This window comes from Vanellus vanellus (assembly GCF_965231255.1).
Source record: "Vanellus vanellus genome assembly, contig: HAP1_SCAFFOLD_110, whole genome shotgun sequence".
NCBI classification, from domain to species: Eukaryota; Metazoa; Chordata; class Aves; order Charadriiformes; family Charadriidae; genus Vanellus; species Vanellus vanellus.
This window is the reverse complement of record NW_028127815.1, coordinates 136,517-150,039: the sequence shown is the minus strand read 5'-3', so window position 1 is coordinate 150,039 and position 13,523 is coordinate 136,517. Positions and strand designations below refer to the sequence as shown.

The window sequence follows — 13,523 nt, the reverse complement described above, 5'->3', positions numbered from 1 at the left end:
GGATGGGGTATCACGGCTCACGCTGCAAATACTGATTTCACTGGCACTGCCCAGAGCAGCTGTCCAAGATGCAAACTGCTGCATTTAGATTTAGGCAGATTAATGTTTGTGGGTGACTTTGGATTGTTTTTTTGTGATTGGTGGGGCTTTTGTTTGTTTAGTTTTGGGGGAGGGTGTTACTTTTTTTAGATACTGATAGGGAACTCACACAACCGCCTGAAGGATTGTTGGAGGATTACTGACAGAAGGCCCAGCATTTCTTGCATCTCAAGGCATGAGATGCCAGAGGCCAAGGGAAAGATGGTTTGGGCACTACCTTGGGGTTTGGGGAACAGATATGTGCTCCCCTCTCGCAACACCCTGCTCTCCTCAGTGAGGGCTGTGAGAAACTCTGCCAACCAGGTCTGAACTCACATTTGTCTCAGGTAACTTATGTCTAACTGCAGCCAATGTGGTCCAGCCAGCTCAGGATTTGAGTTTCCATTGGAGGACAAATCATTTCAATTCACACTTCTTTTCCATCTTCACTCTGACACTGAATGTTGTGTGACACAACTGTCCTGGCTCTCCGGGCAGGATGGGCAAAAGTTTGATACCTGAACTGGAACTTTTGCCCTTGCTGGAAATAGGAACGCAGCAGGCTCGGGCCAAGAGACCCAAGAAACAAAACTTCCCATAGGGACAACTAATGAAAACTTCCCACAGGTTGTGGGACCTTCTCTTTACTGACAGAGAATTAGTGAGTCTGGAAAATACAGCTTCACCTATTTTTCCCTTTCTTTGTAACTTGGCTCTCAGAATTTATGTAGAATAGAATCATGGAATCATAGAATCATGGAATCATAGAATCATAAAATCATGGAATCGTTTAGGTTGGAAGGGACCTTTAGGATCATCAACTCCAACTGTTAACCAAGTCCACCACTAAACCATGTCCCTCAGCACCACCCCAACATGTCTTTTCAATACCTCCAGGGATGGTGACTCAACCCCTTCCCGGGTAGCCTGGTCCGATGCTTGATAACCCTCTCAGTCAAGACGTTTTTCCTAACGTCTAATCTAAATCTCCCCCAGTGCAACTCAAGCCCAATTCCTCTTGTCATATCGTTTGTTACTTGGTAGAAGAGACCAAGCCCCACCTGGCTTTCAGGTAGTTGTAGAGAGCAATAAGGTCTCCCCTCAGCCTGCTTTTCTCCAGGTTAAAAACCCCCAGTTCCTTCAGACACTTTGAATCTGCTTTGCCACTTTGAAACTGTCTCTGAAAAACTAGCTCAGGATACGTTTTTTATATTTGATTGAGCCCCAATTAATGTGCTGCATTTAAGTGAGTTTCCATACCTGGAGCAGCTTTGCACAATGTCTGCTCAAAGAGGAGAAATAGCTCAGCCTGCAGTTGGAAATGGGTGAAGCTGGGGGCAATAAATGTGTTGCTTCAGATAATATTTGGTACGCATAAAATACAAAAAGGTTGTGAAGGTGAATGGGCAGGAAAGAAACGGAAAACTGGTCACCCAGTGGGGCTCTGCAAGAGGAGGATGGAGCTGTACATAACATGAGGCCATGCAAGTGGGATCAGCATGAAGAGAAGACAACTTTTGTAGGGAAGATGTTGCAAGGGAGTACCTTGACACCTTGACTTCGCCCAACTGCAAAACAGAGTTTGGGCATAGGGCAGAAGTGACGGGCAGAGGTGTCCTGTGCTAAAAGGACTTCTCTGAGAAGGCTTGTGGGATTTTCGTTGCAGAGATTTGAGGCAGTCCTTTCAAGATCTAAGGTGGCTGAGCTTTGGAAAGAAGGAAGAATCAGAATGCATCTCAAGGATAGTTTGGAATTAGTTGTACTATCTTTTCTCTCTCCTATAATGTAAAGATTACAATAGTGTCCTTAAGTCATCCATGCTCCATATCTTTGTTCCCTCCTTTTATGAAGAGAGGGAGGTGGAATAGGGGAGTAGTTTCTCAGGCCAACGGATAGATCCCAGGTTAGTGAAAGGGCACAAAGGCAGGCAAATCGGTGATCACACCAGAAGATTACCTGCGTTTCCATTCTCGGAAGTCCGAGCTGTGCAGCAGAGAGCTCAGAGCTGCCTTCATCTGCCCCGCATTCCAGCATGGAAAATGAAACTAATCTAGTCCAAAGGTTGGGTTTGATTCTCTTCACATCCTAAAGCACCACATGGGGCCGGAGACAGGCAGGACACTGAAAGAGGAATCACACTTCCCCACTTCCCTGGACAAAATCTTAGGTGCTTGTGGGAATCTCAGGAGGCATGTCATACCGATTTCTGGGTTCAACGAGCTGGTCAAATGCCTTGTCCCCGTGTCTGTAATGGTGGCTTCGATGTTGGGCTCTCGTGTGCAGAGTCTGCACAGGGACGCTGCTGTTTCTTGAGCAACCTGCTTGACCTCAGAACTAGCCCTGCTTGGAACTAAAGGTCGAAGTAGAGACCCACTGATCACAGGACAGTTCCACCCTGAATTGTCCCATGAGCATCTGCTGTAGCCACCCTCACATCCAGGCTCAGGGAAGGGCTGTAGGGAAAGGGTCTGTTGGGGTCTCTGGTCCAGCCTCCCACCAAAGGGTGGGAAATCGCCAACCTCAGACTCTGGTCAGCTGTGACTGTGGAGCTGAAACCTGAAAACCTCCAAACATGGAGATCAAAGATCCTCTGGGAGGGTCCCGCTGCGGTGCAGCACCACCCTCCTACTCAGTTTTCACTCTTATGTCCTCCAGGTCATTATAAACATTTCAAACAGGGCATATTACGATATCGACCCCTGCAGAACCCTACTGGAGAGATACCTCCAGACATAGTACCATGCAGGAACCACGTGCCTCCAAGCCCAGCAGTTCAGCTGTTTTTTTACCCACCTGCTTATCTACCCATGCAGATTCTACTGTCCTCAGTTAGAAACAAGGTGGGGGTGACGCTGAATGCCCTTCTGACTTCCCAGTAAAAGTTACCGCTCTCTCTGCCCAGCAATCCTGTCCTTTCAGCACAGAAAGCAAAGAGGATGGCCAGGTGCGATCTGCTTTGGGTAAAACCCGTCACCTTCTGTTTCAAACACACAGAAAAAGGCCCTGAGTGGACATGCTCTGGGGCACAGCCTTCAGCTCCCCTGCTAATCCTTTGGGGCATGCACTTTTTGGGCGCTGCCAGTGAGCAGACAATACCCCCAGTCTCCGTGATCTTCCAAATCACAGAGTGACCACTGTGACACTGGCTGCCCCCTCAGCTCCCTCAGCTTCCGCCCCTCCTGTCCATAGACTGGTAAGGATTGTGTTTGCTCGAGGACTTGACCCCAGCCGTTGCTGGTGGTTCTCCTGCAGGTTCCATCCTTGAGCCCGAGGCCTGGGAGACCTTGCTGGGGCAGACTGAGGCAAAAAGGACATGGGGTATTTCAGATCTATCAGCACCAGTTCTTATGAAACTCAGCAGTGGCCACACAGTGGCTTTGTTTCTCCTTGAACTGTTCCTGAAGGAGTAAACACTCATTCTGGTGCCCTTGAATTGCCTTTCGGGGTTAGATTGAATTGTGCTCTGGACTATAGCAGAGCTTGGAGGAGGCTGTCCTTGAAGACCAGCTGGACTGAGCTCTGCCACCATGTCACAGCTCTGTCTACCACAGGAACGGCTCCAGCTCGTCCTTTCTGTGCCCCTGGCTGAGATCATTGCTGCACGTTTGTGCTGAAGCCCCCCAGCTGTGGCACCAGGCAAGCGGTGACTTGCCATAAGGAATCCTGGTGTGCAAAGCCCTGTGTGTGCTATTGATGGGACAAGAAGAGGGGGTACTCATGGCCAGCTCTTCTTCTGCTGGGAGAAAGGACACAGCTGGAAGTAAGTGTCTCTGCCCAGCTGAGGGAGGGAACATCAGGGATTGCATCATTTTTTTTCACAGGCGGTTCCCCTGGAGCCCCAGGGACACCTCCAGGGAGCCCAGAGGGGACAGAGGCAGTGCCAGCGTGGGCTGGTCCTCTGCTGCTGAGCTGGGCCGGTCTGCTGGGACGAGGGAGCTCCTGGCAAGCGGGCAGCGCTGCAGAGAGACAGCTCTGCCCAGGAGCAGCTCCTCTGCACAGCGCAGCAGGGCTGAGGGCACTGTCTGCAGGCAGCGAGGGCAGAGCAGAGTGTTCACCAGGGAAGGCATCTCCACAGCCCTCGGCACAGTAAGTCTCTGGCTGCGGGGCAGTGCAGCTGCAGCTCCTGGCACCATCTACAGCTGGCACCTTCCATGGCTGGGGCAAAGGAGAAGGACGTGCTCCAGAGCAGGGCTTCCCTGCCCCACCATCAGAGGCACAGGGCACGATGGCTGCCTGCTCCTGGGGACGTCTGCAGGAGGTGACACTGGGTGTGCAGGCAGGGGTGGGCAGAGCTGTCCTTGCCAGCAGGGTCCCTGCCCCCCGGGGGCTGTGTGCCGGGGCAGGGGCTCTGCCGCCTGCTAGGGTATGCTCTCAGCCTGCCCGGGGAGCTCCCATGGCGCTGTGTGGAGAAGCTGTGGGTGGAAGGAGTGACCGCCAGTGAGGCAGATTACTTCTGCTTTTGCAAGGGAACTGCAGGGTTGAGGACTGGTCCCAGCTCCAGGTCACCCCAAGGACATTTGCAGAGGGTTCTTTTGAAAAACAATGTCAAAGAACTATTCACCTGCAAGGGAACAAGTCTATGCTGTGAGTTTTCTCCTCTTGGTCGGCTGGATGGGCAGGGAGAGATGGGAATGGATTTCTCCACCGTGCACAAGGCTCTGAGACCCCATTTGTTGATAGGACTTGTCTGAGGTTCTCGTTAACCCCTGCACACGAAGATGTCCCTGGGCAGTGCCCTGATGCCAGGAGGGGTCTGCAGGACAGAGCTGTGCATGCAGCAGGCGGAATGGGGTCTGTGAGCATGAAGAGGGAGGAGATATGGGGACAGAGAAACAGGTCCTGGCCAAGACAAGCTCCAGGTAAGAGAGTCATGGGCAGGGAGGAAGAGAGCCGGGCTCCCAGAAATGCTGTGGGAAGGGGGATATAGGCATCTCCCTGCCCTCCCCAACAGTGCAGATGCCTTCCCTGGAGCAACCCCTGGTCCCCTCGCTCACACAGCAGAGCCTCTGCCCTTCGTGTCATGCGGGTTTGATCATGAGTTGCCTTTCCAGCAACCTGACCACCACAGAGGAGATATATGCTCAAGTGTCCGACTGTGTCTCCCTCACCTGCCTGCCCTGGCAGAGGTACTTTGGCATCCCCTCTTCTCCCGTCTACCCTTGTTCTTACTGTTACACTCCCTGGTGGGGGGGGCTAAGGATTGAAGCGCAGCTGAGACACCAACACTGCACGTCCTTTCGTGCACGTATGTCCATGGAGGAAAAGCAGCCAACTTGCATCCTGTCTGCCTTTGGCGCTCTTGGAATCACAGTGTATGCGGCTGGAAATGACCTGATCGTGCCTTCAGGATAAGCAAATTTAAGATAAGTGATTCCTTCTTTGAGGGGTCCTGCTGGGCTGCAGGCTGCCCTCCAGAAGGACACAGTTCTCCCACGGCATCTCTGTGTTATCTAGCAGTCCCACAGAGAAGACATCGTGGTGCTAAAGCCATGGAAACGCTGCTGGGCAGCTGTCTGTGGGCAGCTGTAATGAGCCCTCTGTGTCCCTGGCTGGGAGGGCAGAGCTGAGGTCTTCCTCAGGTACGATTAGAGGGGCTGAGGGCTTTAGAGAGATGCACTTGGAAGGCGCATTCCTCTGCTCTCACCAGTGCCACAGAATCGTAGACTCCTAGAATGGTGTGGTTGGAAGGGGCCTTTACGGGTCACCTAGTCAACCCCCTGCAATGACAGCCCGTTTGTGTCTCAGGACCCACAAGGCGCAGCAGGATTTCTGTCTTAAAAACACTCCTAAGGTGTGTTGGGGCAACTAAAACAGTACGAACACAACAACATCCCCACAGCTCTGCTCTGCAGCCGGGTGCATTGGGAGCCACAATGCTGAACAGCTCTTTGCTATCAAAAGTGGATTTAATCTGAGATCACCCCAAGTTCCTATTTTCCTTTTGCTGTAGGGCGGGTCTGAGTCCTGCAGAGCCAACAGCAGAACCTCCTGTTCTCTGGGGCACCCTCAGACAGCACCAATCTGAGCTCACAAAAGGTCTTCCTGGAAAGGTAAAAGTGGTTTGGGGGTGTTTTATGAGAAATTGAATAGATTATACTCAGAGAATTCCAGCTCTGGAGCCCCAAACAAAAGAAGGGCATGGACCTGTTGGAGTGGGTCCAGAGGATGGCCACAAAGATGATCAGAGGGCTGGAGGCCCTCTCCGATGAGGACAGGCTGGGAGAGTTAGAGTTTCTCAGCCTGGAGAAGAGACGGTTCCATGGAGAACTTACTGCGGCCCTCCAGTAACTAAAGGGGCTACAGGAGAGCTGGGGAAGGACATTTTACACGAGTACGTAGTGACAGGCTGAGGGGGAATGGCTTTCAACTGGAAGAAGGTAGATTTATATTAGGAAGAAATTTTTCACTTTTATCGTGTTAAGGCACTGGAGCAGATGTTCCAAAGAAGTTGCGGAAGCTCCAACCCTGGAGGTGTTCAAGGCCAGGCTGGATGGAGCTTTGAGCAACCTGGTGTGGTTGGAGGTGTCCCTGCCCATGGCAAGGGGGTTGCAACTCAGTGATCTTCAAGGTCCCTTCCAACCTAAACCATTCTATGATTCTATGAATTCTACCCTAACTTGTCACTGTCTTTACATTTTGAAAAGGTCCCCCTGCCCAGAAGAAGAAGATGCCCAATGGCAGCTCCATCACCCACTTCCTCCTCCTGGCATTCACAGATACACGGGAGCTGCAGCTCTTGACCTTCTGGCTCTTCCTGGGCATCTACCTGGCTGCCCTCCTGGGAAACGGCCTCATCATCACCACCATCGCCTGCGACCACCACCTCCACACCCCCATGTACTTCTTCCTCCTCAACCTCTCTGTTCTGGACCTGGGCTGTATCTCCACCACTCTCCCCAAAACCATGGGCAATTCCCTCTGGAACACCAGGGCCATCTCCTATGCAGAATGTGCTGTCCAGGTATTTTTCTTTTTCTTTTTTATTTCAACTGAGTATTTTCTCCTCACCGTCATGGCCTATGACCGCTACGTTGCCATCTGCCATCCCCTGCACTACGGGACCCTCCTGGGCAGCAGAGCTTGTGTCCACATGGCAGCAGCTGCCTGGGGCAGTGGGTTCCTCAATGCTGTGCTGCACACGGCCAATACATTTTCACTGCCCCTCTGCCAGGGCAATGCCATCGACCAGTTCTTCTGTGAAATCCCCCACATCCTCAAGCTCTCCTGCTCACACTCCTACCTCAGGGAAGTTGGGCTGATTGTAGTTAGTGTCTGTTTAGCATTGGGGTGTTTTGTTTTCATTGTGCTGTCCTATGTGCAGATTTTGAGGGCGGTGCTGAGGATCCCCTCTGAGCAGGGACGGCACAAAGCCTTTTCCACATGCTTCCCTCACCTGGCTGTGGTCTCCCTCTTTATCAGTACTGGAGTGTTTGCCCACCTGAAGCCCGCCTCCATCTCCTCCCCATCTCTGGACCTGGTTGTGTCATTTCTGTACTCGGTGGTGCCTCCAGCAACGAACCCCTTCATCTACAGCATGAGGAACCAGGAGCTCAAGGATGCCGTACGGAAACAGGCCCAATGGACACTGTTTCGCTGACAATAACCTGCTGCCCCTTCCATGCACATTGCCCAAGGCTTATCTTAGACTGTGAGTCTGCTTTTTTCTCTCGTGATAATCCTGCTTATAGATAATTTTCTGAGTTTATGCTGCTTGTCCTGAGGCTTGATCCTACTGTGTCTGACCCTTGCACAACACAGAGTCAGGTGTGGCCTGACAGATAACAGCTCTTCAATAAAAGGGCATCTCCCAAGTGCCGTGCCTGAAGGATGGGCTGTTCCTCCAAAGTTGCTTCCAAGAACATGTTCAAGGAATCAATATTTTAATGAGTCTCTTCTCCTTGTCTTTTCAGTGCTTTTCGAGCTAAGCCGATGGTACTATTGGGTTCCACTGCACCAAATATTCTGGATTTAAAAGCGCTCTTCCTTCTGCCCAATAGAAGGGGAGACTCCCATTATCTCCTCAGTCTTCTTCATGTATGACAGGACTGATGGCATATACAGAATGTTCTGGAAATGCATTTTTTAGGGGGAGGAGAGGCAGGATTAGGGACTCGACACGTGCCCTTGCGCTGGAACAGATGGAGACTCTGAAGGTGAAACACCCTCAAAGGTCAAGTCCACCAATATAAAGCACTGAATCAATGTGTCCACGCACAAGGACGCTGCAGTGCCGAGGGAGTCAGCAGGGCCTCATCAGGCACAGGGAGGGGAGAGTGGGGAGACATAGGAGGTGCCTGAGGGAACCCCAGGGCCAGGACTGCTGTGCTGTCCTGGGGTATGGCGCTGACTGGGGAGAGCAGGGGGCAAATTCAGTAAGGGCTGGGGATGAGGCACAATATGAATTCCAGAGAAGCAGAGAGTGACCAGCCTCTTTTTCCTCGTTCCGTCGGCGCCAGCATGAGCCCCGGGGCTGATGGGCAGGCTGACCTCCTTGTCTGCCCCCCAGGAGCTGCTGTGCCCTTGGGAGGAGCTGGGGCTGTGCGGTGAGTGCCCAGAGCTCTGCATCAGCCTGTGGCAGGCAGTGCTGTGGGGCCAGTCCAGACTGGGCTGCTGGGCTGGGCTGTCCTGGGGAGAGGGCAGGGGAGGTGGGCAGAGCTGGGCAGGGGCTGGGGAGTGCTGGGAAGTTCCTGGGAGAGGACAAGGGCAGTGTTAGAGCCCTTTCCAGGGAAGGCTGAGGCAAAGAAGTCGTTGAGTACCTCAGCCTTCTCCATGTCCCGGGTGACCAGGTCTCCCAGTTCCTTCCCGATTGGGCCCATGTGTTCCCTAGTCTTCCTTTTGTCACCCACATACCTATAGAAGGCTTTCTTGTTGCCCCTCATGCCCCTGGCCAGATTCACCTCTACCTGGGCTTTAGCTTTCCTAACCTGATCCCTGGCTGCTCGGACAATTCCTCCCAGGATACCTGTCCTTGCTTCCACCCTCTGTAGGCTTCCTTTGTTTATTTGAGATTGACCAGGAGCTGCTTGGTCATCAACGCAGGCCTCCTGCTTTGCCTGACTTCCTCTTTGCTGGGATGTATCGCTCCTGAGCTTGGCAGAGGTAGCCCTTGGAGATTAGCCAACTCTCTTGGGCCTCTCTTCCTTCCAGGGAAGAGATCCCTGAAGAGGCCAAAGTCTGATCTCCTGAAATCCAGAGTTTACTGTGCGCCCTCCTGGCCACCTTAAAGATCTCAGAATCTGCCATCTCAAGGTCACTGCAGCCAAGGCTGCCCTTGACCATGACATTCCCCACCGGCCCGTCTTTTTTGGTCAGGACAAAGTCCAGCATGGCACCTCTTCTCATTGGCTCCTCTGTCACTTGGAGAAGGATGCGTTCCAGGTACCTCCTGGATTGCCTATGCGCTGCTGTGCCTTTTTATTCCAACAGCTATCAGGGTGGCTGAAGTTCCCTCTGAGGACCAGGGCTTGTGAACATGAGCCTACTCCAATCTGTCTATAGAGGATCTTATCCACTCGGCCTTCCTGGTCAGGGGCCTGTAGCAGACCCCCCCTGTGACATCACCTCTCTGTGCTCTCCCTTAAATCTTGACCTATAAGCTCTCAGTCGGCTCCTTATCCATCCCCAGGCAGAGCTCCATGCACTCCAGCTGGTCCTTGACATAGAGGGTGACACCCCCTCCTCGTCTCCGCTGCCCTTCCTTCCTCAAGAGCCTGTGCCCATCCATTCCAACACTCCAGTCATAGGAGCCATCCCACCAGGTCTCCGCAATGCCGATTAGATCATAGTCTTGCAGGCTAGGAAGCTCCATCTAAACATGAGGAGGACCTTGTTTACTTTGAGGGTGTCAGAGCACTGGCACAGGCTGCCCAGAGAGGTGGTGGAATCTCTGACTCTGGAGACATTCCAAACCCAGCTGGATGCTGTCCTGTGCAACTGCTGTAGGTGCCCTTGCTCGGGCAGGGGTTTGGACTAGATGATCTCCAGAGGTCCTTTCCAAACCTAATGTTCTGTGATTCTGTGACCTGTTGGAGCATGTGCATAGGAGGGCCACAAAGATGATCAAGGGCTGGAGCACCTCTCCTGTGAAGACAGACTGAGGGAGTTGGGGTTGTTCAGCCTGGAGAAGGAAGGCTCTGTGGGGACCTTATAGCAGTCTGTCAGTACCTAAACGGGGCCTAGAGGAAAGCTGGAGAGGGACTCTTTATCAGGGAGTGCAGCGATAGGACAAGGAATAATCATTTTACACTGAAAGTGCGTAGATTTAGATTAGGTCTTAGGAAGAAATTCTTCACTCTGAGGTGGTGAGACACTGGAAGAGGCTGCCCAGAAAGGTTGTTGAGGCCCCATCCCTGGAAGTGTTCAAGGCCAGGTTAGACAGGGCTTTGAGCAACCTGATCTAGATGGAGGTGCCCTTGCCCAAGACAGGGCGGGTGGAACTAGTTGATCTTCAAGTCCCTTCCTACTCTGACCATTCCATGAGTCTGTGATTCTCCCCTTAAAGGGATCCCTCCTTCCACTCACAGCTTCTCCCCACAGCAGCGTGGGGAGCTCTGTGGGCAGGCTGAGTGGGGATCCTGGCAGGGGGCAAAGTCCCTGCCCTGGCACACAGGGGGCTCCCTGGAGTGCGCGGACCCTGTTGTGAAGGACAGCCCGGGGCAGCCCTAGCTGCACCCGCAGCTTCCCACCCTGAAGCCATCCCCACGAGAAGGCAGCCATCATGACCTTTCCCTCTGACGGTGCAGCAGGGAAGCCCTGCTCTGCAGCACGTCCTCCTTCTCCACCCCAGAGAAGCCAAGACAGACACCGTGACAGCTCCTCTCAGCCATGGCATGTGCCAGCTCTGGAAGACCTGTCCAGGATACTCAGACTACTTTCTTGTCTTATTATTGGGCAGGACATGCAGACAATGGCAGGCAGGGACCTTCTTTACTCTTGGTGGGGGATAGGGTTCAGCTGAGTCAATGGAGGCATCTCATCCTGCGTTTCTATTGCTAGCACTGGAAGGGGACTCAGCTCCCTCCCATGCCTGTCACAAACCCACAGGCGGTGGCACTCCTCTTGCCTCACTTCAGGTGGGCATTAAATAGGCACCTGCATGTGAGCTCCTTGTCTCAGCTGCCATGGTAATGAATGAAGATGTAGGGTAGGAGCTGGCTGTTCAGATGAAACAGCTGGTGACATTTGAGGTGCCAGAGGTTGTCCAAAGAGAGTGGAAGAGAACTGCACCTGTCCCTATTTACTGTTTCCTTTGCAGCCTATGTGCCATCTACCCAAATGGTGTCCTGTACCACAGGGAGAGCTCACTTTGTCTCTTTTCCGTCAGCTGCATTGACTAGATCTCCATTGACTACGATGATGGTTTTCATCCCCACGTTGCCTAATGGGATTCCGGGCAGTTCCTCTCTTTGATGTCCCAACAGAAGCCTGTAGTTTTGCGAGATGCCAAGGCTCTCACACATCGCTACATGTGGCCGGCAGGTACCGCACAGGAAAGCCATCCCCGTTCTGAGCGAGTGTGGGAGAGACACTCCAGACGGCCCTGCAGACAGGTTCGGTGCCTTTGTGCCAGCCACGGATTGCCCCCACCACAGCGTGGCAAGGTCTGTCCCTTCTCCATTCAGTAGACATAGGGCAGTGCAGGAACACGAGGCACATCACACATGGGCCTACGCTCTCAGAATGGTGGGCTTTCTCTCTCCCCCACTTGACTCATCCCCTTGAAGACACAGTCAAGGAACAGACCAACAATTTTCACAGTGGGCTGCTCAGCAGCACCTTGTTGTTCATGGAGATGGCATTCACGTCCACTTGAAGGCCTTCTGGAGCAACAGAGACAGCATTGACAGCACCCCTGTATCTTGCCAGGGCTGCACTTCCCAGCCCTGTTTCTCTCTGTCCTTGGGGACGGCAGGCTTTGCTCACTCTCTTGACATCCAATCATTTCAACTTTGGGTTTCCATCCCCTTTGGCATGGCTCTTCTCTGAGGCAAAGCCTTTGCAAATAGGGGGTCTGGAACGCTTGGTCCAAGGTTTCTCTCAGTCAGAGCTTGGCCTGGTGCTAAACCTGAGGTGCTACAGCCCTTACAGGCACTGATGCCCTCAGCCAGGACGAGCTGGAGCCTCTGGTTTTTGACACCGATGGAGTAACTGCCAAGGTGTGGTAGAAGTCACAGAGTTTGGGGTGCTGCAATGGATGGGTTCATAGTTTTCAGTACAGACAGGCTGGAAGGATCGGGGGTGGGGTTTCCCTCAAAGTGAACAAGTTGCTTGGATGTATGGAGCTCCTTCATGGGGCAAGTGACAAATTGGGTGAGCCCTTGTGAGTGGAGGTCAGAGGAAGTGCCAGTAACAGTGCTTTTGTGGTGGGAGATAAGGAAGCCACAGTCAGGGTGGGGCAGTTGGCATAGTCTTTTCTAAGCACCCCAAAGAAGTCTCTGGGTGTAGAAGAAGCCTGGTCCTCCACGGGGACTTTAATGACCTGGCATTTTCTGGAAGGGCAACACCGCAGGATGCAAACAGTCCAGGCAGTTTTGGGACAGCTTCTGAGCACAGCTGCCAGATAGGCCAACAAGGGTCATCCAAACCCAGATCTGATACTTGCAAGCAAGAGCTGCTCAGGGATGTGAAGACGGTCTGTTGTGACCCAGAAATGGTGCGGCATGATCTCCTGAGGAGAGGGAGAAAAGGGAATAGAAGACTGTAGATGCCGGTCGTCAGTGGAGCAGATTTTGGCTTACTTTGGGGAGAGGTAGCCAGCATCCCATGGTCAGCAGCACTGGTGGGCAGGAAAGCTAAGTATACCTGGTCTTCAAGGACAGCATCCTCCAAACACAGCAAGCTTGTCTATCAAAATTTGCTTGAAACATGGAAGAGAATTCAAGAACTCAACATTATTTCAGGAACACTTGAAGAAGAAATAAAGATAATGTCTGGTCACAGCTTATCTCAGTAAGACTAGGTGGAGACAGATGTATACTTCACACCATCTTTGCCTCATGTTTCAGAAACAAGTTCTTCTCAGCCACTGTGCCTCAAGGCAAGACTCCAGAGGTAAACAGTCAGAGGGAGACAAAGTGTCCTCAGCTGTCTGGTCTCTGTCCAGGACATATGCAAAAAAATATGACAATTTACAGAACAGTATCAAAGTTCTGAAAATGAAGACTTCTGACACACTTATTACACCGAGGTCTTTTCTGCATGTTTCAACTTCTGCCTCACTTCGTCATTCAGGGGCTGATGCCCACACAGAGGTGCCCACTGCCTCCCAGATTCCCAGGCATAGCTGAAGACCCAATGTGGGACTGGGAAGTGTGACCCCGGGCTGATCGAGCAGTTGTGGAGCTGCGGCTGGTGGACAGGCAGGGTAGGGCAAAGCATCTGAGTGGAGACAACTGATTTCTCTCCCTCCGGGAGAAAATGAAGCCTGGACAATTGCACCCAAGCTG

General features: G+C 52.6%; 1 protein-coding gene across 1 annotated transcript; it reads left to right on the top strand.

Annotated features, from left to right (window-relative positions):
* Nucleotides 1-6,745: 6,745 nt before the first annotated feature.
* On the top strand, nt 6,746-7,675 carry LOC309684963 (olfactory receptor 14A16-like; the record flags this gene model as incomplete). Its single annotated transcript, XM_082500796.1, has 1 exon — nt 6,746-7,675. One exon carries the CDS (start codon nt 6,746-6,748, stop codon nt 7,673-7,675), a length of 930 nt encoding a protein of 309 aa, XP_082356922.1.
* Nucleotides 7,676-13,523: the final 5,848 nt, after the last annotated feature.